The sequence below is a fragment of the Nannospalax galili genome, unplaced genomic scaffold (assembly GCF_000622305.1).
Source record: "Nannospalax galili isolate Female #2095 unplaced genomic scaffold, S.galili_v1.0 scaffold184, whole genome shotgun sequence".
NCBI lineage: Eukaryota > Metazoa > Chordata > Mammalia > Rodentia > Spalacidae > Nannospalax > Nannospalax galili.
The window spans coordinates 590,214-617,640 of record NW_008351649.1 but is presented as its reverse complement, the minus strand read 5'-3'; the positions used below and the strand labels follow the sequence as shown (position 1 = coordinate 617,640).

The window sequence follows — 27,427 nt, the reverse complement described above, 5'->3', positions numbered from 1 at the left end:
GGACTTACACCCCTCACTGACTGGCAGGGGGGGGGGGGGGGGGGGGGGGGGCGGTGTAAAGAAGGAAAAGTGTGCCAAGCTGGGGTGCCTGGAGGCTGTGCTGGTGTTTCCCTCTCATTTTTAAATGCCCATAGGCACTGGCAAGTGTTTACAGACCGTCTGTGAGCTCAGTCTCCCAGCTAACTGCCCTGCTGCTGAGGGCAGCTGGCATGCTGTGTCTCCTTGGCCACTCTGGTCACTAGCTCCCATCTACTGCTCCTTCAGACTCTCATTTCAGAAGCTAGACTTCACTGGAGGTGAGCTGTAGCCCGTGGGCTAGAGGCTGTTGGCCATGAAGGATGGACCGTTGGTGTTAGAGTGGATGGCTCAGACATTTGGGGTCCTAGAATGACCAGGCCTCCGCTGGTTTTCCACATGAGAGCGCAATGGTGGTGCTGAGCCGAGCAGCTCACCGCTCAGCATGGCAGGAAGGGTGGAGTGCAGGCTGCTGGCTTCCTCTCCGACACAGATTGCCTCCACTGGAGGAGCAGCCACTCACTTGGCCTCACCACAGATCAAGGTGACAGTGCCATCCAACAAATCCTCCACAGTCACTGCCACAAGCTCAGAGCTGGTCTGAGAGGTCTGTGAATCTGGCAATGTCACAAACACCTGCGAGCCAGCAAGCTGGGTTTCCTCTAAAGTGATCACCTGCTCATTCGGGGCCACTGGCTCTGGAGTTTGGATTACCTGATAGGAAAGACAAGAAGGCTGCTCTGGGCAGTGTCTACAGAGAGTGCCCAGCATTTACATGGCTCCCATCCCACACTGTAATGATGATATTTATGTTCTTGCCCGAGAAGAACAATTACTTACACCTAACAGAAAGAGGGGGAAGTCTTACACACCAGCAATGCAAAAGAGAGGCAGGCAAACAATTTAAATAACTGCACTAAATTGCTATAATTTTGCTCAGTGCGCTATCTCAGGGGCACAGACTCTATGATTACACCCCAGCAAACGGTGGCTCAGTGGCTCGCTCACACTAGCTTTTTCCGTCTTGAGGATGACACTGCAGAACTAAGTGCCTTGTGAAGGGAATGCCACCAGAGCAGTTGGTCTTGGCTTAGATTAAGGAAATGGGTGACTTACCTGAGCCTGTCTCCCCTACCCCATCAGGCAGTACCCCTAAAGCTCTCTGGGCCTGAAAGCCTTCTTGTAGTGTCAGGCTTAGGAGGAGAAAGTAGCTCAACTGTGGCTTCTAGCACCTCACTCATTGGGCTCAGCAGCTAGTGGAGCAGGTGCAGGGCTCTGTCCCCTCCACGGGCCAGGACTGCCCTTGAAAGCCTGCAATCTGCTGCTGCTGGCCTTCCTGGCTCTAAGAGTGCTCATCTGTGGTTCCTGCTGAACCTCTAAGCTGATGCTTCTGACACCTTGATGCTTCGACATTTTTAAGCCAGTGTGTCTCGAAGGGCACAGCCCTGCAGTAGAAATGAGATCAACTATGGTGACCAGTCAACAGGTATCGGGAATGGTAGTTTTAAAACAGCTTTTGTTTCTTTTAGGGCTGGTGTCTTCGCCTACCCAAAATAGACACCTTACCAAGAACCTTCATTTTTTAGGAAGGATAAAAGCAGAAAAATAGCCTGGGTGGTCTGACAGCAGGAATCACCTGGACTCCTGCCCCTGATTTGCCCTCTATTCCCCAGAGGCTGTGGAAGACAACTGGCTTACAAATAACTGGTTTGTACACCTGGACAGTAAGACAGCTTGACGGAGAAACTTCCATCTGCTTATAGTCCCCTCCACTCTCTCTACAAACCACTGACAACCAGAAGTCAGTTATTTTCCTTTTCTACTGCCCTCTAGAGAAGACAGGAGAGTAAGAAAGAAGCAGGAACAGAGAGGCTGAACGGAGCTTGACCTTCTCACACCAAGGGGTGGGCTTTGAGGTGAACTAGGTAAGTGATGGCACAGCCTGCCCAGATCTGTACCATATCCCGAGGGTCTACCTACGGCTTACCTGCTGGTGACCCTGCCCAACAAAGAATGCAAGAATGCAGCCACCATTCTCCAGGGTCTCCTGACCCCCGCCCTCCGCCCCGCATCCCACAGTGCTTTGCAGAAGCAGAAATACATGAGTTGGGAGGAGAAACCAATGCTGTTCCACTTTTGCAAATTTGTGTTCTAGGTTTAGTCCCCTAGGGGCCACCAAAAGACTAGAACTTTCTGTAGTTTGGTAAGTGGTCCAGAGGCTTTAAGATCACGAGAGTATTACCTGAAGGATCCTTTAAAGAGCCCCATAGAGTAAGACTGTGTGTTGGGATAGAGGTGGCCCGAGAGAAGCCCAGGAAACCCACGTTCATGTTCTATGCACCCAACAGCCCCAAAATCACCTGCACCATCTGAGAGGTGGTTGCCTGGGTCTCACTGCCCGTCACCTTTGGGTGCTCAGACTCCAAGTGGCTGTCAAGCTGGGCCTGGGAGGTGAAGAGCTCCCCACAAAGCTCGCAGGGGAAGGTGCTCTCTGATTGCCTGAAGTGCTCTGTAGTGACATGGTGCTGCAGTGCTCCGGGGAAGCGGAAAGTGGCCGCACAGTACAAGCACCGGAACGGCTGGGTCCCTGGAGGAGGCAGAAGAGATTATCCGACTGTGGCAGAATGAATGACCCAGAGCAGGGGAGATAAAAGTGCAGCAAGGATGGCAGAGTAGGTGCAGAGTGAGGTTTCGTGGCACCTGAGGGTTGTACAGCTGGAGGGACCCTCCTAATAACACGGCAAATACAGAACTGGATGCAGGTGAGGGGCCCTCCAACTAGTGCCACTTGCATGAGACTTCGGCTAAATCTCCTGTGCTGATGCCTATGCTATTCATTGCTATGCCCATGGAGAGCAATGCAATGAGACTGCATTTCCGCAATGCGGGGAAGCACATCTTTTTTCCCCCCTTTGGTGCTGGAAATTGAACATGTGCTAGGCAGGCAGCCTATCACTGAGCTGTAGTCCTAACCTTCAAGAAGCACACCTTAAGACTTCTAAATGGGATCAGTGGTACCAACTGCTGTGGGCTAGCCTGCAGTCAGGTGCCATCAAAAATGACTGTGCACACACGGACACCCAGGCTTGCAGGACAAGAGTCAAGGGTTTAGAAGAACACCCCTAAGGTGGGGTGTGCACACTTTTCCCTCCCAGGGACCTAGTAGGCTAAGATGGAGAAGGCAAATGGGAGATTCGCTACATTCCGAGACCAGGAACCAGAAGCAGTTCAGCTTTGTCAATTGTCCAAGTGACCAACCCAATGGTTTTCTGTCCTACAGCTCGTGCCCCACATTGATGCTCTGAGGGCAGAGTAACACGGGAAATACATGTGCGCCTACAACTGGGACCCAAGCTACTCTGAAGCTCCAGTCTTCACTATTTTTTGTTTTCCTTTTGATGTATGTACTTGAGTGATATGATAAAAATCATGTTAAGACTAAACCCCTAGAATAGCTCACAGATTCTAAGTGCTAAGAAAGCACAATTTAATTGGAAGCACTTCTCCTTCTCCATGGTTCATTAAGAATGATGCAATTTCTATTTGATGAAATACAGCAACAGTGACAGCGGTGGCTCTCCTACAGGTGGCTACAGGTGCCAGGCCTGAGAGTTTTCACAGTTATCCTATGAGGCTGGCACTAATGTTCCTTGTTCCAGATGAAATGGACGCATGGCCCAGTAAAAGGATTTGGGCTGGGATACAGAGCTGTGAATGGCAGAGTCAAGACTCACACACCACTGCTGGGCTCGGGGAGTGCACAAGGGCCACTGACCTGAATGCTGGCACTTGATGTGAACTTGTAGCAGGGCTGGTGTGGGGAAGAGCTCCTTACACTGGTTACACTCGTGGAACTTCAGATCTGTGGAATGTGAGAGGAAAGAAGTAGTGGCAAGGAACAAAAGGAACAGAGCTAGAGGGGAACAGAGCTGGGTGGGGTGAGGACTCATACTCTACATGCACCTGCCAGTTGGGAGCCTGTATAGGGAGAGATTTGTGTAACCTGGTGGTAAAGAGCACGGATTGGGTCCAGATTCTCTGGATGCAAAGAGGTTTGTGAGAATTAAGTGACAAACTACACAGAGTGTTTGGCTGGTGCCCTGCACAAGGAGATACTCTGTAACTGACAGCTGCTATGATTATCCCCAAATGTACCTGCAAGGAGGTATTAATAACTCCCATTCTGAAGAGAAGCAAACATCTCAGAAAAGAGATGTCACCTGGCAAGGTCATGCAGCTGCTAACTGCTGGAGTTACGATTGCTACATGGACCTGTCTGCTATGAAAGCTGACATCCTTCCCAGGTGCTGGCTGGGTCTCATGAGGACTGCTAGGAGGTTACCCTGCTCTATGCTTAGGGACTAGAGAATCACTGCCACTTAAGCTCCTCCACTGAAGGACAAGATGACATCTAGCCCCTCCCACATGCTTCCTCACCCTCGGCTGTACCCCAGCTTTACCGGCGTGCTCCGCTTTGATGTGCTTCTTGTGTTCAATGGTGCTGGAGAAGGTCTTGTCACAGGAGCTGCACTGGAGTGATGAGAACTTGGATGACCGATGGTTCTGAGCAGCAAACACATCTGGGTGGTGGGTCCGATTGTGGTACCACAAGCCAGACAGTTGCTGCAGGGAATTTGGCAAATGTTAGGTCTTAGAAAGTTTTAGCAAGGCCATGTGGGGAGGAAGGTGGCTTGTTGGTCTGAGATAAATTCATAGATCTAGAATCATGCTAATGCTAGAGGCTGGTGTTGGTAGGAATAAGCAGCTATGCTCATGGAGAGGCCAATATGGGTGGAACTCAGCTGAGTCCTCTGTAAGTCCTCCTTACAAGCTCAGACAAGGGTGTCAGGTTCTTCCCAGAGAGGCAGAGATTGAGACACAGAGAGGTTAAGTGACTTGCCCAGGGCCACACTAATAAGTAACCAGACTAGTACTTCCGAGGCCTGGGGTACAGCAGAGGGCCCTGCTGAGCAGAAGCCCTGGCTCCACAAATGTGCTGGGAACACTCTATCCGCAGGTCCTGGTCTCCTAGGCTCTCACCCAGGTCTTCCTTGGCTCTGCCCCATTCATCACAGCATGAGTCCTGGCACACAGCTAGCTCTTTACGTCTAAATCAGCGGCTTCTTCTCTGTCTATACATCGATTATACAGATGTCAGCAAACAAGGATTATTCTATTCTCTGTGACCAGTTCCTGACAGATGCAGTTTCTTTTTAGAACGATACAGGGTTTCACTTTAATAACATACCAAAGTAGAAATACATAGCTCTTCCCTGGGAGTTAAACAAGCATGGTCATTCAGGGTAATGTCTCACTACTCATTATTATTCTTGTGTCCTTCATACCTAGGGTCAATAGGGTCTACAGAACATGAGCACCTCAGGGAAAACTAGCGTTTACTCAAGGATAAAGCTGGAATCTAAGGGAACAGGCATAGGAACTTTCTGCTGATTAAAGTTCTCCCTTGGCATCACCGTGACCAGGACTCTACAGATAATCTGTGACAATTGTGTTCTTTGCAATGCTGGGGGTGGCATCAAAGGCCTCGTGGATGCTGAGTGTGTATTCTACTGCTGAGCTACTTCCCCAGCCCATTCTTCCTGAGAACTGTCACATCCTGGAAACAAGTTGGAACAACTTGCACACCACACACATAGGAATGAGGGGCCAATGGGGAGCGCGGCAGGAATGGGGAGGAGCTCCTAGTGGCCAGGTCACCTGGTAGGCCTTGTTGCAGATTCCACAGCTGAAGGGCTTCCCTCCAACATGGGTCACCATGTGCCGCTCGAGCATGGAAGGGGCGCTGAAGATCTTCCCACATGTGGGACAGGGGTGGTACTCTTTGGAGTGTACCTCGTGGATGTGCTTTCGGTGATCCTGTAGAGTCGGGAAACTCATCCTGCACTTCTTGCAGTCGTAGGGATCTTCTATGTCTGGTTCCGGGAGGGAGATCCATGGGAAGGAGAGGTAGAGAGAGAAAACACCACAAGCAGCAGTCAGTGCAACACCGAAGGCTTTGCACAGCAAGATGGACGACTGTTTAGGCTTCTGAGGAGCCAGACTCCAATGACCAGAAGTCAGTGTAGTAATAATCTGGCTCCCATTCCCTTGCTCAGGACATAGGATTCTTCCTAGCCTCCTGGACTTACATTTCTGCCAAATCAAACTGCTCACTCAAGCCCTTGCTTCCAGTCTTAAAGTCCAATCCCGCCCTATTTTCCAGGGAGCATCCTGCTTGCACCTCCAGTCTGCAGTGGCAGGTCTGTATTCTCCACTCTAGAGCTTTCCAAGATACTCCCTAAGGTGTGACTGTTTCTTCTGCAGTAGCTTGAGGAATGCTTCTCTGCTCCCTACTTGAGATCCAACAGTGATCTTCATACAGATGACCCCTGGGGAGTGCTCAACACAGGTGTGCTCCAGGTACTTCAGGCGTATTAGCTCCTTAAGCCCCCCACAGCCCTGGGACAAGGTTTTAGCATGTGTCTTATTTTACAGATTAGGAAAATCAAGGTTTAGAGAATGGTCAGTACCTTGACCAAGGGTATAATTACCAAGTAGTCTCATTTGTAAGCTCTTGCCCTGAACTACACATGTAACTGGACATGCCAAGTCCTCAGTGGAACCTCAAAAATAAAATGTTTCCTTAAGGTGGGCATGGGGGCATGGAGGCCAGCCTGGTCTATATAGTGGTCTATATAGTGAGTGCCTATCTCAAAAAGACCAAAAAAAAATAAAAAATAAAAAAAGTTTCCTCAAAGCAACAGGAAACAAGACATTTTAATAATACAGGATTCTGCCCACAAGAAGGGTTCAATCCATGAAGCCCCTGTATGTGTAGTGTCAGGAATCCTGATAGGCAGTCTTTAGTAGCATTGCCTAGATTCCCCATGGACAGACGGGCTTTTCAAATTGCAGGTTCATAATGTTTTTTTTTTTTAAATTTCTTTTTTAATGTGTATGAATGTATTGCCTGAATGTGTATAAGTATACTTGTGTGATGCAGTGCCCATGGAGGTCAGAAGAGGGTGTCCAATCTCCTGGAACTGGAGTTAGGATGGTGTTAGCTGCCATGTGGGTGCTGGGAATTGAATCTGGGTTCCTCTGCAAGAGCAGTCAGTGCTCTTAACTGCTGAGCCATCTTTCCAGTCCCATTCATACTGTCTTTTAAGATGCTCTGACACAAGTTTCTAGTGTAATGCTGTGGGTCCTAAGAAAGCCAGGAATGGTTGCAGAGGGGAAAGAGTCCAGGACACTGGATCCACTTGAATGGTATACTCTAGGGCATGGCAACAGGTTGAGTCCTAAAAATTAAGTCTTCCCCTTCCTTGATTCTCACGCCACTGGGAAAAGCAGGATGTCATGTCCTGAGGTCCAGAAGACATCAAAATTGTAGTGCTGGATCCAGGCCAAACCCTACTCATCTGGATGACTGTAATTGGACACTGTTGCTAACTCCTTAGGGGACATAACCACACTTTATATTCCTCTGCATGACCCAGGGTCCAGCCAGATGCTGGGCACAAGAGGAATTCTGACAAAGTCCTTGCTAGATGGCTGACGAGATGTAGATGTGCTTATAGAAAGCACAATCTGTGAGACGTGATTTGCCCACAGCTACAAACTGGTATGTGGGAAGGCTAGGGGAGGGGAAGAAAGAGAAGCAAGGTCCCTGGCACACAAAAAAGACATGCTCTTGAGGTGACAGATGGTACCCGACAGGGCTGTGCTTATCACCAGCAACACCAATCTCTGGCATTTACTGAGCATTTCTGTGCCAGACATGGAACTTTGTGCTTTACATGTGATATCTCATTTAATTCTGCAACCAAGTCAAGGTGGTAGTATTACTATTTATCTATTTTGAAAGGCACAGAGGAGGCTTATTGAGGTAAAGAAATTTGTTTAGTCTCAGAAAAAGTAAGTGGCAGGATCGGGATCCAAGTCTAAGCCTGTGTGGCTTTCAGAGCAAGTGCCTGGTCTGTTTGCTGTGTTTGTCAACCACACGACACCTACAATAAAGCTGGCTGAGAAAATGAAGGGGCCAGCCACCCAACAGACCATTGTACGTGTGTGTCTGTATGTGTGTGTGTGTGGGGGGGGTTGCATGTCACTGGCTTCAGTAGAAAGGAGGAAGTGGGGACAGCCCCCAATAACTCAAGTGAAATACAATGGCACTTGGAGAAGAACGCTGGGCAGAAGGCTTTGGAGGGAAGGTGCCCGGTACCACCTAGCACAGTGGATGTTAACTCAGAAACAGCCCGACCAGCTCCTGTAGAAACGCTGGCATGAAAACAGGATGAATGTGGAGGGAAGAGTGGAAAGTGGAAGCTAGATGGGGCAATGGAATTATCCCTGTGAGTCTGACAGTGAAGAAGCACTCCCCTTGCAACATAATCTGCTCCTGCCAGCTGAACACTGGAAGGTGAGCTAAAGAGGAAGACAAAGAGACAGTCCTGACAGAGAAGTAAGACTCCAACAGTGATATGCCAAGATGGGATTCTTCCTGAAGTAGGAACCAAGGACTATGGGCTTTATAGAATGGGGAGGAGAGGGCTCAGATGAAGCCCTTTGGTGCAGTGGCATCTCTGTTATGACTTGTTACACCCATTCTCCATGCCAAGTCTGGCCCATGGTGCCTAACATGGTGAGAGCAGTACATACTGTGAAAGGTGTGCAGGTGGATGGAGAGGCCATTGGCTTGCCGGAAGCCCTTGCCACAGTCCCTGCAGACATATGGCTTATCCCCAGTGTGGGTCCTCACATGACGGGACAGCTCAATGGACTGGGCAAACACAGCATCACAGTACTGGCATGCGTACATTTTCCCTGTAAACACACAAGGGCTTGTAAGAACAAACACTGAACATCGATAGGATTCCTACAAACAGAATCAAACTCTAAAGCACACACCAGAGAAATGTCACTTGCAGGTGACATTACCTCAGGCAATGCTGGGTGAGTCTGAGCCACCTCAACAAACACAAGCACCTCACAAACACAGCCCATCACACGGTGGGTGGGTGCAACCGGATGGGGGAACAAAGCTGCTGTCACCAAGAGAACCTGTCTCTTTACCAGGCTACCACAAAGAAGCAGATAGTAGCAGATAGGTTCTTCTGTCCAGAAATGTCAGTTTGGATCTTCTCTGTGCAAAACACAGTATAGAGTAACTTGAGTTTAAGGAAAGCCTAGGCTACATGAGACCCTGTCTCAAAACAAAGTAACAACAAAAAGTCTAGCGTAGATTCCCAACTGCCCACAAATGTGAGCCAGGGATTCAGGAGGAATGCCAGCCTTCCAGTACCCTGCTACAGTTACCATGCTCCCCTTGATTCCTCCACTTCCAATTCATGAGAAAGGAACAGCTCGACCAGTAGAACACAGGTGACCGGTGAGCCTGGAGAACTGGTATTTGCCACGTGCTCCTCTCCTCCAAAGGCTAGGAAGTGGTAATCGGGCAGGAGGGGCTCCAGACGGTTTCTTTCAATACTAGCCCCACTTCAACTAGGGCTGGCAGCTTCAACTTCTTTTTTTTTTTTTCTTTTTTTTTTTTTTTTTTAAAACTGATGGCTTTGAAATAAGATCTTGTTCGGAAACAAAGGGTTTCTTGAATGGAAAGCTAAAATGATCCAAGAATCCTGGGGCTCAGTCCTCAATGTCCCTCCCCCACTCTCTAGAGATCTTAGCTCAAAGCCTTGCATGCCACCTACAACTGCCAACTCCACCTTTCCCCACAAGTCCAGACTTGCCCACCCAGCTCCCCTCTGCTCACCTCGCCACCCAGAGCTCTACTGGAACCCAAACCTACCGTATCACCCCAAATGCAGTTCCTGATGCTCTGACCCTTCCACTCACCTGCCCTGGCCCAAACCACTCCAGCTTTTTCTAGCTCTGGAAATGGCAGCACTATTCACTCAGCTAGCTGCTCATGCCCCAAACCCCAAAGCCACCTGAATCCCACATCTAATCCATTATGAATCCTGCCATATTCACTTTCAAAAATATATCCCCAGTCAGGCATAGTGGTGCATGCCTCAATTCTAGCACTCGGGAGGCACAGGCAGGTGGATCTCTGTGAGTTCAAGGTCAGCCTGGTCTACATAGCGAGGTCCAGGCCAGCTACGGCTACAGGGAGACCTTGTCTCAAAAAGGCATATATACGTCCCCAAACTTGAATGTTTTCAATTCTGACTTAAAAGATTAGTTGGAGACCATCTCTTCCACACTAGACTATCATAACAGCCTCCCACTATCTGTGTCTAAACTCAGCAATGAACAATTAACAGTGAAATCAGAAGCTAGGGAAATGACTCAGTTGGTAAAGTGCCTGCTATGCAAACTTGAGTTCCTGAGTTTGGATCCCTAGCAACCATGTAAGAGCCTGATATGGTGGCTGCATCTGGTACCCCAGTGCTGTGGGGCTAAGGAAGCACCCACACAGGGATAGGCGCAGCTTGCTGGCCAGCTAGACCTGACAACTGATGAGCCTGGAGTTCAGTTAGAGACCTTGTCTCAAAAAATAAGGTTTGAGAGCAATGGAGGAAGACACCTAATATTGACCTCTGGCTCCCTATGCACATGCAACACAAACACACAAAGTGTGAATCACAGCCTATTATCCCTCTGCTCCCCAACTCACAGGAGCATAATGCTCACAGATGTTCCATGTCCTAATCCCCAAAACCTGTTACTGTTGCCTTACACAGAGAAAACAGGCTTTGTTGCTGTGACTGAGTTAAGTATCACCTGGTGGAAATTTGTGCTGTCCTATCCAGGTGGCCTAGTGGAATCCCAGGTAAAAGGGAGAACAAAGGGTCCAAGGAGGAGGCCTGTGACAGGAGCAGAGGCTAGTGTGATATGGCCCTGAACCAAGGCAGTCTTTAAAAGCTGCAAAGGCCAGGAACCTAGTCTCCCAGAGCCCCAAATTCTGATGAACCCAGCTCTGCTGAAACCTTGGTTTTAGCATCTAGGATCCCCTTTCTTTAAAAAAAAAAAAAAAACTTCTAACCTCCAGGGTGATAAGATAATTACATATGTGGTTTTAAGCTATTATTTTTGGTGATTCATTAGGGCAGCATAGAAAGCCAAAGTCCTGACCTTCGCTTATACAAAGGCCTTGCCTTGATGGCCCCTCTGTCCATCGCCTCCCCGCATGGTCCCCCCTCAGGATTCTGTTTCAGCTGCTTCCAGGGCTATGTGATCCAGGTAAGAGCTCATTTGACTCTAGAGAAGCGCTGCCCTCCTCTAAGACCTCCCTCTGGCTTAAGTTCTCACTTTATCCAGGTTTCTAAAGTGGCTCTGGCCTACCCAAGGCCATCCCTGAGGGGGTGAACAGCACACCTGAGCCCCCCACCCCCGGTCCTCAGTGCTCCTTGGCTTTAGTTTCCATCACAGAAATGACTACCCTCTTGACTTCTATCACACATTAGTTTGCTGTCTGCCTTGTCCATTGAAATGTAAGCGCCACAAGAGCAGGGCATGCGCATTAACAATATCCCTATGCCCAGAATAGCACTCAAGAAATTCATTCACCAACAAGTGTTTCTTGAGGGCTGTTCCAAGTTCCCTATAAAAGACCAGCAGCTCTACTTTCACAAAGCCTGCGTTCTAACAGGGAGACTAACTAGGGATGGAATAAGCGAATGAAGCAGACGCTTGTCACATGCTAAGCACTGTGGAGAAAAGTAATGCTGGAGAGCAGGCTGGGGCTGTGTCCTCTATGGTGGTCAGGATGCCTCATGGGAAGGTGAGGAAAGCCTGGAGGAGGGAGGAAGTGAAACAGATATACCTGGAAGGAGGAGGCCCATGAAAGGTAAGAACAGAAGTCCTGGAGGAATGCGCGGTGGGCCTGAGGCCTGGCAAGGGAGCTAACACGGGAGAAGAGCGTGGGTGAGCAGGAGCAATGAGCGGAAGTCAGCAGAGTCGGGGCACTCAAGCAGGGCTGGGCTGGCAGGCCATCAGGAGGACGCAGATTCCACACTGCATGAGATGAAAAGCCACTGCATGTTTTGAGCAGCGGCATGGCCTGACAGGGTCTAGTTTTAAATGTGTAAGGGAAATACTTAGACAAAGAGGCCGAGGAAGCCATTGTAACCATCCAGGTGAGGCCATGTAGGCATTGCTGCTACCTCCTCCATGCTCCAAGAGGCCCTCCCTGACCTCCCTGCCACTGCACTGGGCCCCATACCTTCTTTCCATAGTCTTGGACTGACAGTGCTCTACAACTGTCTCTGTGCCTCCTCCCTGGCCCTCAGGCTGGCAGGTACTGGGCACAGGGATTCCAGCTAGTCACCTGTATGGCCCAATCCACAGCAGATAGTCCATCAGGTCTTCCTCCTGCTTTAACCACATATAAAGTGCAAACGATTCCTGGCCTTATGTAAATCCCAACCATCTAATGATGCTCTAGCCCACTTCTTCAGAAACCCTCAAGGTAAGCACTGCACACTAGGGCACATAAGGGTTCCTAGTCACACACCTAGAGATTTGGAATTGTTTCTGCTTCTGCTTCCCTGAGAACTGTGCGTGCCTGAGGCCAAACAGATTTTAGGCAGCTCCTCCAGCGGCAGTCTGCAGGAAAAGGAAGGGTGCCCTCACCTTCCGAGTGCTTCTTCTTGGTGTGGTAAGCCAAGGCTGAGGCCTGCGTGAAGGTCATGAGGCAATGCTTGCACATGAATGGGCGGTCCCCGGTGTGAAGGCGGAGGTGGTTCTTCAAGGTAGAGTTGGCTGCAAACTTTGCCCCACATTCCTCACAGGAGAAAGGCTTCTCATCAAAGTGCTCAGTCAGCTTGTGGTACTGCATGCCTAGGGAAGGGTGCCGGGGTGGGCCCAGAAGAGACACCAGCAGCCAGTGTCAGGAATTCAGCAGGAGAATGCCCAAGCCAGCTGCACTGGCCAGGCTCAAGCATGAGCCCCAGGAGGCCAGGCCACCCTAGCCTTTGCCTTGCCTGCAACATTGCTCACATGACCACCAACCCACTCCCAGTCACCTCTGCCTCATTCCTGGTTGAACTGGGCATAAATGATTCTGGCTTATCTCCTCCCCCGCCTTTTAAGGGGGACCCGCCATCCACAAATAGGGAAACAAAACTCAGTCATGTTGCATTAGGTTCACCCACCATCTGAGGCAGGGCAAAGCATCCCAACTCTACACTTCATGGTTTTCATAACTTCCTATCAGTACGTAAATGATTTGGGAGAACCTTAAGAGCCAAGTGCCCAGAGCTCGCTACGACTATTGTAATAGCTCAGGTTAGTATGTGGGCACTGTACTAGCTGTTTAGTTCTGCTACCTCAAAATTTCCTAACGTGCAAAAAAGTGGGAGGAGGGACCTCCCTGCCAGATAGGAAAGCAGAGCTCTGCGAGCTGACTCCAATGCCCATGCTCTTCGCCTCTGTCCACCCGTTCTACTGCTGTGCCGTCCACACTCAGCACAGACAGGGCCAGGCTGGAGCCCAAGCTACACTATGTGCGGCCATGACTACCTGAGGCGTGGGCAAACTCTCTCCCACAGAGATCACACGTCACTGGAAGCCTCTTCTTCTTCTTCTTGGGGGCATCTGGCTCTCCACCTGTGCTTCGGGCCTCCGGCTGATGTTTCTCCAGCTCCTTCTCCGAGCCCTTGGTCTCCCTGCCGTCTTCGCCCTGCACCTGCTTGCTCCTGGCCACCCGGCAGCGCTTCATATGCACCTTCAGACGGCAGTAGAAATGGAAGCTCTTGTCACAAGCTTTACAGACGAAGCTCTTCTTGGCAGAGTCTGGGAAGGTGGAAGTGTTTTTCTCCTGTTGCTCTGGAACGGACCCAGCTTCCCTCTGAGCCTTTTGTTCTGCGGGCTGGCAGTCTTCTCCAGTTGCCTCGGCTGCCTTCTCCTTTTCCTGGGCTTGAGGGTAAATTCTGTCACTCACCTTCCACCTTTCCTTCTCTCCGTCTTCCTTAGTAAGGAAACCTGCACAGGAGAGAAACTCACAGCTCTGGGACATTTGTTTCTATTATCCTTTATAACTTCTCTAACACCCTCTTAGAGGAGATGGGAGACTACTTAGATCCTGGGAAACTCTGAATATCACTGTTACTTTACTTGCCACTAAACACAAATAGCACCTTGTCACACTGCGCTCCTGGCTGTTAGGTGCTGTTAGGAATAAAGATCTTGAGGTACCACTTACTCCTACATGAAATGCAGTTTCTTTTCCTCAATATAGAAAGTGCACCGGGGTCCATTAGGGGCCCCCTGTTCCTTACCAATGTATGCCAACTCCTGCATGATGGGCTGCAGGCCAGGAAAAGATTTGTGGATACTGCACAGGAGGCGACAGACTGCAGCAGCTGAAACAGATTTCTCCACGGCCCTGCTTAGCACCGCTCTCAGGGAAGCCCCAGGGCTCGCTGTGTCGGAGGAAACGCTCAGCATCTAAATGAACACCACAGGACAGAGCTGCATTAACATCAGCAGATTTTCTCCATGGTCCTCAATACAAAAGAGAGAGAGAAAGCTAATTCCAGAAGACCAGCTCCACCTGTAAGTGGTTTAGTCTTCTCCTTGGGAGACATGTAGAGAGCCCCATTTTCAAAGGACAAAAAAATTAGCAAAACCAAAACCAGGGAAGCACATATCAAGAAATACAAAGAAAGAACAAACAGGGGAGCATTAGTGTTTTCTGTAAGAATTATCTTCTTAGCAACCGGGAACCTCCCAAAGAGCTTTTCTAGATCTTAACATGAAAAGCCTGGAGAGCTATAGGATTTGACAGCAGCTGTTTCTGTGGAGGAGAGCAGGATAATTTTTCATAATATATAATTGTCTCCATGTCTAGAAGTAATTCTGTGTGACCAGTGGCTTCATATTTTTAGACACTTAGATGTACCCCTTTAAACATCATTTTCTTTCATAAAGTCACTCAGCGTTTTAAAACAGGTTCAAATAGGGGCTTTAAAGAGACCAAGAATATGATTTCAAAGATGTTCTCTTTCAAAATTTTAGAGCTATGAGCAGAGAGTCAGCACACTGAGAAAATAAAGCAAGACCATCCCACAGATGGCCACATGGAACTTTCAGTTTGGAAGATATTTTATTTCTGCTCTTTCCAAGTCTGTCTAAATAAACCTGATGTCCCTGGAGATAGGCATGAGACTAATTAGTGAGGCTAGAATGATCAACTACAGAAGCCCCAGCTCTGAAGTATGTGGCACTCTAGAGAAGGTGGGCAGATGAGCCTTGCCTCTGGAGCCCTGCAGGAGCATGTCCTGTCTGAGAAGCAGATGGAGGCGGGGCTGTCGCCAGTGAGAATGGTTAGAAACCTGCCCTTCTACCTATGTGGATCAAAAGGACACTCCAGGTACATCTGCAGTTTAATTTTATGTTCCTTTATTATTCTTTCCCACCTGAGATACACATGGCCTGGTCTGGACATCCTCAAGGCCCCCTCAGCCCCCACCTGGACTTTCTGGCATGCTGGCCACACTGTGAGATGCTTTACAGAAAATGAGTTGGCATTATTTGCTACCCCATATGGGCAAAAGCTTTGTTCTATCTATGTTTATCTTGGCTCTTTCAAGGAGTCAGAGGAGAATGTGCAATAAAACCAACTTTCCTCTCCTTCAGCTGGGACCAGCTGCTTCTGAGGACGTGGCAGAGAACAAAACCATGGCTCTTCATGAGCTCTATCAAGGCTTAAGCAGCTGAAGAAATGCAGGTTGGAGCTGTATGACTGGTTTCGAACTCTGGCTTAGCCGCTTACTTGTTAGTGTTCTAGATATGTACCTCAACTGTGTGCACCTGGGCTCCTTTGTAAAAGGGGATGCCATCACCTGCCACGGAAGGGCTGGAGGACTAAGAGCCAGGATGTTAAGGAGAGCTCGGCAGGGCATAGGCACGCAGGTGCACCACAGCAAATGAACATGGACCCAGGTCTACCCAGCAAAGTACAGAATTTGATTTGCCTGCCCTCCAACACACAAACCTCTTTCACGGCCTCAGCCAGGTGCTCGTCCTCTGAAGAGAAGTGCTTGAGCTCCATCCTCTGTTGGATGGCCTCTGTGATCAACTTGCCATGCCTCAAGACAGTTTCCAAGACAGTGCTTTCTGGGGCAGTCACTGCAAGAAAAGGAGACTGGAAACTCAGGCTAACAGTGGCACCATTTTCTCCTTAACCTCTCAGCTCCACTCTCCACAGTGACAACACAATTCATCTGTCTCCATGTTGAGGTGGGGAGTGAGGAAAATGCTAATATCACTGTAACCAGAGTACATCACTATGAGGTTGTAAATGCCTATGTCTCTGAACAAAATTGCCAGCCCTTGCTTTTTCTTTGGTGACACATAAACCTTACATACATTTACCACATGATGTTTCCATACAGGTGTATGTTATGTAAAGTTCAAATCAGGATTCACTACCCAGGCTGCTCAGACATCACTTCTCTTAACACAGGTCAAGTCCTTCCTTCCAATCTTTCTGAAACACATGGTGCATTACAGTTACTATGATCACCCTACTGTGCAGAAGAATTCAGGAACTTGCTTTGTTGTGACTCCTGAGGGGAGGGACATGGATGACTATGTAAGAGAGTCCGCCTATTTCCTGGGGGATGACAGTTGTCTCGACTGGAGCAAAACTATGGCAGAGGGCAGGGAACTCACCTGCACAAAAGAAAGCCCCAGCACCAGGCTCCCTTCCTATCTCTTCCAAGAGCAGGTTCAAAGGACACGTCTTGGTCTCCCGAGCCGCCAGCAGCAGCTGCCAAATGACTGTTGTGGAGAGAGTCTGCTTCTCCAGAGCTGCTGACATCAGGGAACTGAAGCCGCCTGAGCCACAGGACTGTTTGACGAGTTTCTCCATGACCTTCAAGATGCAACACAAAAGTGCATGACGCTGGTCCTGGGCTAGCTGCGGAGCTATTAAGACTTGGTACCCAGTTAGGGTGAATGCATTCTCAGAGAGGAGGGATTTCAACATCCTTCACTTCTCTCAACCTGGGAGAATTTCTTCTGAAAAGTTAAATTCACTTTGTTATGTATATGAGAGTGGATGGAATAAAGGAAGTGCTTAGTGGTAGAGAGCTTATTTTACATACACGAAGTCCTGGGTCTGACTTTAGCATATACACACACACACACAAAAAATAAAATTAAAATTTTTTTTTCTTTTAGCTGAAAGGGTTTGTTTTGTTTTGAGACAAGGTCTTACTATATAACCTAAGCTGGTCTTGAACTCACTATTTTCCTCCCTCAGCTTCGCAAGTGCGTAAGGTGTGCACTGCCAAATCTGGCTACTGAGAGATTTCTTATTCGTGAGAAAGTTCTTTCTTTATAAATGCCTTTCTTGAGCAAGAGGAATTGCCATAGCAACTGCAACTATTCAGGCCAGTGAGATGGCTGAGTGGGTAAAAATATTTGCCACCAAACCTGATGACCCGAGTTCGATCCCTGGAACCCATATGGTAGAAGGAGTGAACTGACCTCCACATGCATGTCATGGTATAAATTTTTTTAATGTTAAAAAAATATTGCAACTATCCTACTTGATACTTTGCTTTAGAAAAATGAGTTGCCTTCCATTTCTCCTTCTGGGCATTTCTTAACATAGCTGCGTCTGTGTATTTACAGAAAATGTAAATGTGTTGTGTGCATATTCACATTTTCCCTCCTTGCCCTCCCTCCCCCTCATGCTTACCTCTCTGTCTCTAGGGGCTAAACTCCTCAGGTGCGAGATCGCCTTTAGCAGCACCTGGCTGTCTGTGAAAATCTCACAGAGGTTTTCATGATAGCGTCTCAACAGCTCAGCACCATAATCATCAGGGTTTGGATGGACTGTAAGGACATCAGCAGAACAATAAAGCTTGATGCAACAAAACCACCCAAGGGTTTCTCCCACAGAACACAGGGATATTCTGCACAAGAGGGAGAAAGATCAGTGCAAGAGTCATTTCTGCTGCAGAGCGGAGTCCTGTAGCCAGTGCCTGGAAGAATCCAGTGACTACTCAGCAGGGAGGTAATAAGAAGGCTGCTCAGATGTACAGATTCAAGGGCTGTACTTCATGAAGCCTGAGGCAAAGGGTCCATGTGGTAATCCCAATACCAGCAGCCACGAGTCAAGGCTGTGCCTAGAAGCTGACTGCGGTCTACTCAAATGCCCTCTGAGCCCATCTGTTAGGTATTCTCTAAGAAGTCACATTTCTTTGAAAGTAAAGAAAATCCAAGAAATCAGGCATTTCCCTTAGTTTTACAGATATTTCTATGTTCACTTTCCTTTTTGACCCAGCAAACCCACTTCTGGAAATTAATCCTTAAAAAGTGATGTGAAAGCAAAGGAGCACTGACACTTGATAACTTGTGACGATGCTGCTTATGACAAAGACAGCGACCACTGACATTCACTGAGGGCCTACTACCCACCAGGCACTGTACTAAATGTTTAACAGGTGTCATTTTACAGTAGCCGCAAAAATGAATGTGATAAGATACAATTCATATAACCATTCCAGAGAAAATGAGGCTCAGAAAGTGAAGTTGCTTGTTAAGGTCAGAGAGCTATGAAGCATGGTGTCAGCAGCAAAGCCACTGTCCCGACACTCCAGTCTCACCATTACACCACACCTGCCCAAATCAGGGCTTGAGTAACATGCCACACTCATTCCTGTGATGGAATACACAGTCTTCAAAAAATAGGGTGACAGGGAGTTTCTAGAAATGTGAGACTGTTATGACACTGCCAAATAGGAGAAATCAACTGAAACTATGGAGGTCTATGAGCACGAGCTCCAGCACCTCACTGCTAACATCTAAAAACTATGGAAGTCTATGAGCATGAGTTACAGCATCTCATTTTTAACATGAGGACTACAGCTTGTTTTCTTCTTCATGTCTGGAATTGCCCTAGTTTGTGTAAGAATATATTACTACACGCTACGAAAAACAGCTCTGCTGTTTCCCAGAAATTCTCTTTTCTGAAAGCCATCTTGGTCCCTTGTGCTCTGGAACAGGGCAAAATGGCTCCAGGTGAGCTTTCCAAGAATGGAAATGGCCTCCCTCCCAGCAGTGGAGGGACACCAGGCTGCTATTTGAGGACCACAGCACACAGCACTCAGATGAGAATAGGGCAATCAAGATTTGAGTTTTGCCACTCATATCCAGCTACACAGCCTGCCAGAAGGCAGAGCCTCCTGGACCCTTCTGTCCCTTCAGTTTCATAGATAACCCCGGCCAGTCTTGGGTATATCGATGTGGGAGTCCATTAGTAAAGCCTGAACCATGGGGACCCCAAGAGGGAGCTCAACAGAGAAGAGTGTTCAGATTTCAGCCTCACAATGCCTTTTCTTAACATTATCTCAATTCCTCAGCATGGAGCCAGAAGGGTGCTTTAAGCTGTGATTTTCTGCAGGAACAACTTCTGCCCAGATAGTGAACAATTAACTAGTACCTGTGGTGCTGGGCAACACAGCTACCTTCTGCAAATTCTCCAGGAGGCAGCCCAGGTTTGGGAATGCAATCCTCACAGCCTGGAAGAGTTTTACCAGGCTCTCGGCAGGTAGGGTCTTCTCTTCAGTCATTCTGTACAACAAATTCTCTATCGTCTCTTTGGGTGTTCCGCCCTCACAGCAGTTCAGAATCACCTGCAGGGACATGCAATCAAGCAAACACCAGTCAGGGTAATTCAAAATGGATCTGACACACTGCTGGAAAAGCCAGCAAGGTGGCATCACAAGATGCCTATCTCTAAGCCCTCCCCGGTGTGTCGCTAGCACTACTTTTTAGCATAGTCCCTTCCCTATTCTGTGTAAATAAAAATCCAAAACATTCTCCACACAAATAGCTCTATGCAACTTCCCGGTGGCAGGCCTGCAGGTATACGTTCTGCTTCTAACAGGTTGTGTTTTTTGAAAATCTTCTTAGAAAAAGGGCCGGCCTGGTACTTGTTATATGGCCCAGGCTGGTTTTGAACTCAAGGCAAGCCTCCTGCCTCAGCACCCTAAGTGCTGAAATTTCAGGTGTGCACCACCACAGCCAGCTGTGAGCCCCTCATGCCTAACCTGTAGGATACATTGCAGAGCACATATCTCAACTGGTTCTTTGGATTTGGCTTGTTTCAGACACTGAGACTGAGAAACAGGGTGGCACTTAATTAACATGCTTAAAACATTTTTCCATTTCTATCCCATGCTCATGATATTGGTACCATAAAAATTTAGTCTGTGGCTACAAATAGTAAAGTGCTTTTTTAGTTTATTTTTTTTTTTGTAGAGACTAGGGCTTGCTATGCAGTCCTGGCTTGTCCAGTGCTCACTCTGCAGTCCAGGTTGGCCTCGCACTCCTTCTTCAGCCTCTTGAGTGCTGAGAATACAGCTGTGTGCTGCTAAGCTGTGCTTCTTGTGAATTCTTCTGTGTATACAAGCACACACGTGTGTGAATGTGTGCTACTGTGCATGCACCTGCGGAGGTCAGGGGATGATACTGGGTGTCCTGCTCTGTCACCCTCTGCCTCATTCCTTTAAGACAAGTCTCTCTACAGAACCTGGAGCTAGGCTGCTGGCCAGTCAGCCTCAATGATCCCCCCGTCCCTCCCCCAGGCACACGTGCAACCATGCCTGCCTTACTGCATAGGTGCTGGGAACTAAACAGGCTCCGACTCACAGATCTATCTTCCTGCCATGAATTCTTTTTGCTTTATTTTTGAGACAGGGTCTACGTAGCCCTGACTGGTCTGAAACTCAGAGATTCACCTGCCTCTGCCTCCTGAGTGCTGTGATTAAAAGCTTGTGCTGTGACCACCACCCCATATACCACCCCCAACAGCTGCTGTGAATTTATTATCCATTCTTTTTTGTTTTTGAGAGAAGAAATTCTTTATTTTCAATCTATTTTTATTGATTTTTGTGCATTTCATACATCTTAATCATACTTAGAACCCCTCCCTATCCACATCCCCCCATAGCCCCTGCCACTGAATTTCATGCATCCATTCTATCATATATGTTAAAGCCTATCTAGTCAAGTTTGTGTGCCTAGATGTCCCTCTGTGCAAGTCCATCCACTGGAGTCTAGTCAGCCTACCTAGAGTCACACCCTTAAAGAGCAACTTTCCCTCACCCAGAAGTGATCAGTTGCCAATAGTTCCTCCGCTAAGGTTGGGACCTGCTGCCCATTTCCCCTGTTCTATGCTGAGTTTTTGTCTGAGTTTTGTTTGCGTGGGCTTTGTGCATGCTTCACCACTGCTGTAAGTTCACATGAGCAAGGTCCCAGAGGCCTGAAGACTCTGTTTCCTTACGTTTGTCCTATTACCCATTCTTATCATTTTCAATGGCCACATGCTTCCACAACTCAACAATTCCACTTCCTTAGTTTACCAATGGACTTTCTGAATGAAACAGTCACAGGGCTCTAGCTTTTAAAAAGTTGAAAACTAAAACATGTGACAGATACCTCTCTATTGTAGTAGAACTATTTCTTAATGGACCACAATGCATATGCACAGGATGGCTCTTTTAGAACTGATAAAGCAAGGGATTATTTCAGTGTATGTAACCCACAGATTCACAGTAACTGAGCTCTGAGCTTTCCTTTGGGAAGTGCCAGCTCTCAGGAGAAAGTCAGGCAGAACAGTCATGGGAATTCCTTAGCAGCTGCGATGATCAAATCATCTCCCATTGTAAAATGGCTTTAGCCTTGAAACCAAATTGGTTTTTATATAGGAAATAAATTCTCATTCTCTCTCTCTCTCTCTCTCTCTCTCTCTCTCTCTCTCTCTCTCTCCCCTCTCTCCTCTCTCCTCTCTCCTTGTTAGTACAGAGCAGCTATTTCTTCCTTGGGTAAGGTCTAATATACAGTAGACATCTACTAAATAAATCATCATTTAAAATGTAAGAGTTTGTATTTAAAGCCCATAGTGACTTCATAGCAGCCTTCTGATGTCCAGAGAAGCAAAGCAGCCATGTTAAAGCCAGACTAACCTAGTTTGTACCCCAGTCCTAGTTATTCATCACTGTGTGACTTCAGGCAAGTTATTAGCTTCTTGGAGCCTTCTTTCCTTCACTTGCAAATGAAGATAACCATACCAACTCTTGCATAGTCTTCATGAGGATTCTGTAAGATGAGGCTGCAGGTTTTAGAACCTGGTGTAACCCTTAAAGACACATGTGCACCTTCAGAAATGGCAATGTTGGCTGCAGAGATGGCTCAGGGGTTAAGGACAAGTATTGCTCTTGTAAAAGAACCAAGTCTGGTTCCCAGCACCTATATCACATAGCTCATAGTCACCTGGAACTCCAGTTCAAGGGGATCTGACACCCTCTTCTGGTCTCTGAGGGTACTGTACTCACATGCACAACACCCCCTCCCTCCCCACACCCCCAGATATACAGATATACACATAATTAAAAGTAAAAACAAAATCTGGAAGGAAGGAGGGATGGAGGGAATGAGGGAGGGAATGAGGGAGGGAGGGAGGGAGGGAGGGAGGGGAGGGAGGGAGGGGAGGGAAGGAGGTGGGTGTGCTGTCACTGGTTGGGAGTCATCTGCAGAGTGGTGAAGAGGATGTGCTTGATTAGAAGCCAGGGCCCCAGCACAGCCCAACAGAGCCTCTGAGCTAGCCTTACCCTCCCTAAGCTCCTGCTTCTTACAAGGGTGGTGGTATCTATCCATGAGGCCCCACAGCTGCTGGGAAGGAAAATTCAGTAACATTTAAAGTCTTTAGAACATTGCCTGGCACACAGGAGGCAAGGCAATAAACAAATGGCAACTAAAAGTAATTATTATTATTTTTATGGGGCTGGAGAGATGGCTCAACAGTTAAGAACACTGACTGTTCTTGCAGAAGACCCTGGTTCGAATTTCAGCACCCACATGGCAGCTAACAACTGTCCTTAACTCCAGTTCCAGGGAATCCATCAGCCTCTTCTGTCCTCCACAGGCATTGCACAACATGGGTACACTTACCTACATGTAGGCATAATACTTGTACACATAAAAAAGACAACAATAAATAAAAATTTTTTTAAATTATTTTTATGCCTTCAAGTGAAAAATTCCTATTTTATCTTCTCTTGCAGAAAGAATTCAAGGCATTCACAGATAAAGCATGATATCAAATTTCATAAAATAAGTTCTAAAAGGCCCAGGTGCATATTCTTCATGATGCCAAGACACTGGCTATGGGATTGACATTCACTGCTATACTCCACCTGCTCAGGCTGCTTTGGTCTCCCCAGGAGGAGCAGTCGATGCAGTGTCAGTGGATCCCCAGCTTAAGAAGTTTCTGTGATTTACACCTAATTGAAGTTCTTCTGCTCTAGCCTTTTTTTGTCAAATAAACTGAAAGTGACAGAAGAAAATGACAGCATGGTCTATCCTGCTGCAGAGAATGAGGCTGGGGCTGGTTCCACCTCTAAGTGCTAGTTTACCAAGGTAATGGAACAGCTCAGAGTCCACATTCAACCTGGCTCATCGGGAAAAGGCTGAGAGGAATAACAGAATGAAATCTCTCAACAGGGAACCAAGGGCTTCTACTGCAATAGCAACTTACTGAAACCGAGTGCCCACAATTACACTTAATCTGTAACCTTAGAAGAAAAACAGGTCATTTTTTCCACTATATTATCTTTGTCTGTGGTGTTCACAGAACTTAAAAAATTTAAAACATAATTAATTCCCAAAATGTAATTTTGAGATTAAAGGCTATTCCACCTAGCTGTTTACCTGGATATTCCATGTAAGGCAGATGGAACCCAGAATCCACCATCACTATGAACCCAGAGCTCGGCCATCACACCAGTGGTTTCAAAACATCTCTGCTGGACATTTAAGTCACTGCCTACAGTCTTAAGAAGTGATGCCACAACAGTTCTCTCTCCCCATCCTTCCTTCTAGACATAGACATATTTTTAGCACAAAACTGAAATCGATAACACCCACAAATACTGTTATCTAGTTGCCTTGGGAAGTCATGCCAGCAGTTTTATGAGGATTTTAGCAGCTAGCTGGTGGGAGAGTAGATCGGTGTGACCTCCCTCAAGGGCAATTTGGCAGTATCTACCAAACACTTTTACACTCTATTCCAAAATTCCTTAAGATTTAACCTAAGAAGGGGCAGGGTATGGTGGCACACACCTTTAATCCCAGCACCTGGCAGGCAGACACTGAGGCCAGCCCAGCCAGCTATAGCTGGTGCTACAGGATCTCTCTCTCTCTCTCTCCAATTTCCCAAAGGAAGTAATATTGAAAAGTAGACAGAGCTGTGTCTCGGCCACATCATTTATAATACCAAAAAAAAAAAAAAAGGCAACAAACCCCAAGAATAAAGAGTGAATGAACCATGATGCGTGCCTGCTAGGATATACTATAGTGCCCTGAATCCAAGCTATAGATGGAGAAATGTGCTAGCAGAGTAAATAAACAAGCAAGCTAGGGAGGAGGCCTGAGCGCTAACCCCATTGCAGGACAGAGGGAAGCACGTGCTCTGTCAGCAGAGCCATCTCCCCATGGTGAATTTGTTTTTTCCTTTTTGCTTGTTTTCCTCCATAATCTACACATTAACCATGCATCATTTCTGCAAAGAAAAACATCCTAATAATTGAAATGTGCCTTAACATTCAACTCTTGCTCCAGCTACTTCTAGCAAAGAAGCAGAGTCGGAGCAGGAAGTGTACATCTGTCCATCCACTTGCCCAGCTGCTGTATGCTGCAAGGTGCACAGCCCAAAGTAAGCCATAGCAAGAAATGGAATGAAGGGTACAACAGGAACCCAAGCTTCAAGGCGATTCCTACGAGGGAGCTACAGAAGTACTGCAAGGCAAGAAGTGCCATGCGCTGGCGAGGTTTCAGAACAAGCTCCACACCCATTCGAAGGGGGAACAGGCTTGACACAGTTACCCTTCTCTCAGAGCCAGGCAGGAATTCCTCCTTGGCTGTTTCCAGGAACTCCACAATCGGTCTCAGCTGTGTTACACACTGTATCAGGTCCTCTTTGTGTTCCAGTAACAGAATAGACAAGGTCTTTCCCTCCCCTGCACTCCCTGGGGGAGAAAGAATTAGAGACACACAAGAGAAGCTAGTCAATTTGAAGAAAATGACAGCATGGTCTGTCGAGAGATCTAACAGAATAGTAAAGCGATTCCATGCACCTGAATGCAGAATCACTTCTGGAGAGGAAAATACTTTATTATTCTGTTTAAACTCTATGAAAGGAAAATGTTTCATTTATCTGTCGAAACACAAAGCTTCAGAGCCAGCCAGAGGTTAACTTCTGGTTGGCAAGGCCACTGCTTTGTACCCAATCCAAATGAGAGCGGCTTCAGCCTTCAAGTGCTGCCGGCGAACCAGCCACCCTGGGCACTCCAGGCACTGCTGTGGACATGCGGCTTTTTGAAAGGCAGAACAGCGACAGGCGCTTCAATTTGTCAAGATACAGCCTAGGTAACTAGGGGACAGAAATGGAGACTCTCACATAGCCTGTGCATATTTAACACGCAGCTTCTGGATGGCACACAGAACCTACATGAAAACCACTTAGGAACAAAGCCACCAAGGGTCCGTATCCCCCGGATGGAGTTGGGTCGTGCAGGCTTAGACTACTTCCCACCTTCTGGTTGCAATGGCATTGCATCTTCTGGCTCTTGAGCTAGCAGAGCTGCTTTGACTGCAGGTACAGAATCCTGGCACAGTCTCATCAGCGATATAGCTGCCTGCATGTCCAAGCTCTCATCTCGTACTTTGTCCAGGATTCTCTGGAATGCCGTATGTCCTCCTTCACCCATGAGACATTCTATTATGGCCTGTGAATCAAGTGCCCAGAGAGAAAGAGAGAGTAGTTGCCTATGAGAATCACATTTGTGAGGCAAGAACCCCAACAACTGACCCTCCCCCACTCCAGCTGTCCTGTACTGTGCACCAGCTTGCCCAGAAGTAGGTGCAGCAACTCAACCAGCTAATCCACCACAGGAGCCACTTCCACCCTCTAGTCTCCCTTGGCTCTGCCCTCGCCAAAGGCACCACCTCTTCTCTGCAGCTCTTCCTCCTGCACTGACACACCAAACTAACTGTTTGACTAATGCTTTCTCCGACAGACTTCCGGAGGACAGGGATCTGTATGCTTAGCAAGGAGCATGGCCCAGCACACAGTAGGTGTGCAGTGTATTTTTAACAAATTCAATGTGCTTCTTACCTAATTATACCTTTCTGAATCATATGACACTGGTATTTCTCAGGCAAGGATATCTGAATTTCAAATTGAATGAACTGTCATTTTATTATTTGAGAATGCAATTAAATCTTGCTAGTTAGGAAAAAAGAACACTTTAAGTCATTTACAGTCTGAATGATAGACTATTTAGAAAGACACGGGCCTTATTACTTTTAGATACATTCTGTAATAAGGCTAACAATGTGTTGGCTCATAGGTGCCAGCTGTCAGGGAACATGACTCACATATTAATATCTCTGTGGTAATGACTGCTTCTACCCTACAGGGGCTTCAAAGTTTCTTCTGGAAGCAACACCAGCCCACCTGACTGTGGCTTCAGTGTCACAGTTCTCAGACTTGAGTGACACTGAAGCACCATGGGTAAGAACTTTATTGTTGTGACCAGCCCTTTTCAGTGTTCTCCCAAATCCATAGCCATAACTGGGGTCTAAGATTGGCTTAAAACTTTATTATTGTGACAGGACAGGGTCTTGCTATGTGGCCCAGGTGGCCACAAACTGGCAATGCTCCAGCCCAAGGTTCTGTTGACTCTTCCTTTCTTTCTCCAGGTAACCCTGTCAACAGGCTCTCTCTCATCTTCTGATCTAGAGCCACACAGCTCTATGCCTTAAACTCCAGGTCTCACCACAGAGCAAATCATGAATGTTCCAGACCATGGTAAAATTATCAGCAACTGTAGTGGTTAAAAAAATAATAATAATAATAAGCATTTCTTTCTTTGGTCTGACAGAACATTTCTTATATGAACAGGAGAAAGGTCAATGGGAAGGTAGAGTTCTATTTTGGCAAAACTTTTTTTGAAAAAAATGAAGTCACTAAAACAGAATTCTAGGTGTACACAATGGATTCTATGTTAACCTTTAAGGGTTTATTATATTTTTCAGTCATTTCCAAAAGTAAACTTTGAAAAAACAGTTCAATAATCTACACTAAAGGGGGCTAGAGAGCTGGCTCTGTAGTTAAACTGTTTGCTGCTCTTGCACCCATGCTGGGAAGCTCCTCTAACTCCAGTTTTAGGGAATTGGATGCTCTTTTCTGACCCCTGTGGACACCTGCACACACATGTGCACACACCTGCCCACACACATCAATAAAACATAAAAGAAATCTTAAAAAAAATAAAGATACTCTCACCCTTGGGCTGCACTTCATGATTTGTTTCTGAAGGGAATCTGGTGGAAGCAGGGTAAGCCTTTGGGGTTAGGCCACCATGACTTC

At 47.4% G+C, this 27,427-nt stretch overlaps 1 protein-coding gene across 2 annotated transcripts in view; it reads right to left on the bottom strand.

The window, feature by feature from the left end:
• Positions 1-44: 44 nt before the first annotated feature.
• Positions 45-27,427, bottom strand: part of Zbtb40 (zinc finger and BTB domain containing 40) — a 72,128-nt gene continuing 44,745 nt past the window's right edge. The window contains exons 4-18 of one of the 2 annotated variants that reach the window (XM_008848562.2): positions 25,589-25,781; positions 24,880-25,022; positions 19,436-19,628; positions 17,690-17,826; positions 16,657-16,858; positions 15,977-16,110; positions 14,259-14,427; positions 13,501-13,962; positions 12,613-12,819; positions 8,677-8,841; positions 5,734-5,948; positions 4,476-4,638; positions 3,791-3,877; positions 2,376-2,602; positions 45-729 (exon numbers count right to left, since the gene is read on the bottom strand). In XM_008848562.2, coding sequence (XP_008846784.1) covers positions 535-729; positions 2,376-2,602; positions 3,791-3,877; positions 4,476-4,638; positions 5,734-5,948; positions 8,677-8,841; positions 12,613-12,819; positions 13,501-13,962; positions 14,259-14,427; positions 15,977-16,110; positions 16,657-16,858; positions 17,690-17,826; positions 19,436-19,628; positions 24,880-25,022; positions 25,589-25,781 — 2,892 coding nt within the window. In that variant the 3' untranslated portion in view covers positions 45-534. The remainder of the gene's footprint in view (positions 730-2,375; positions 2,603-3,790; positions 3,878-4,475; positions 4,639-5,733; positions 5,949-8,676; positions 8,842-12,612; positions 12,820-13,500; positions 13,963-14,258; positions 14,428-15,976; positions 16,111-16,656; positions 16,859-17,689; positions 17,827-19,435; positions 19,629-24,879; positions 25,023-25,588; positions 25,782-27,427) is intronic. The other variant, XM_029553791.1, reaches the window with a different exon arrangement.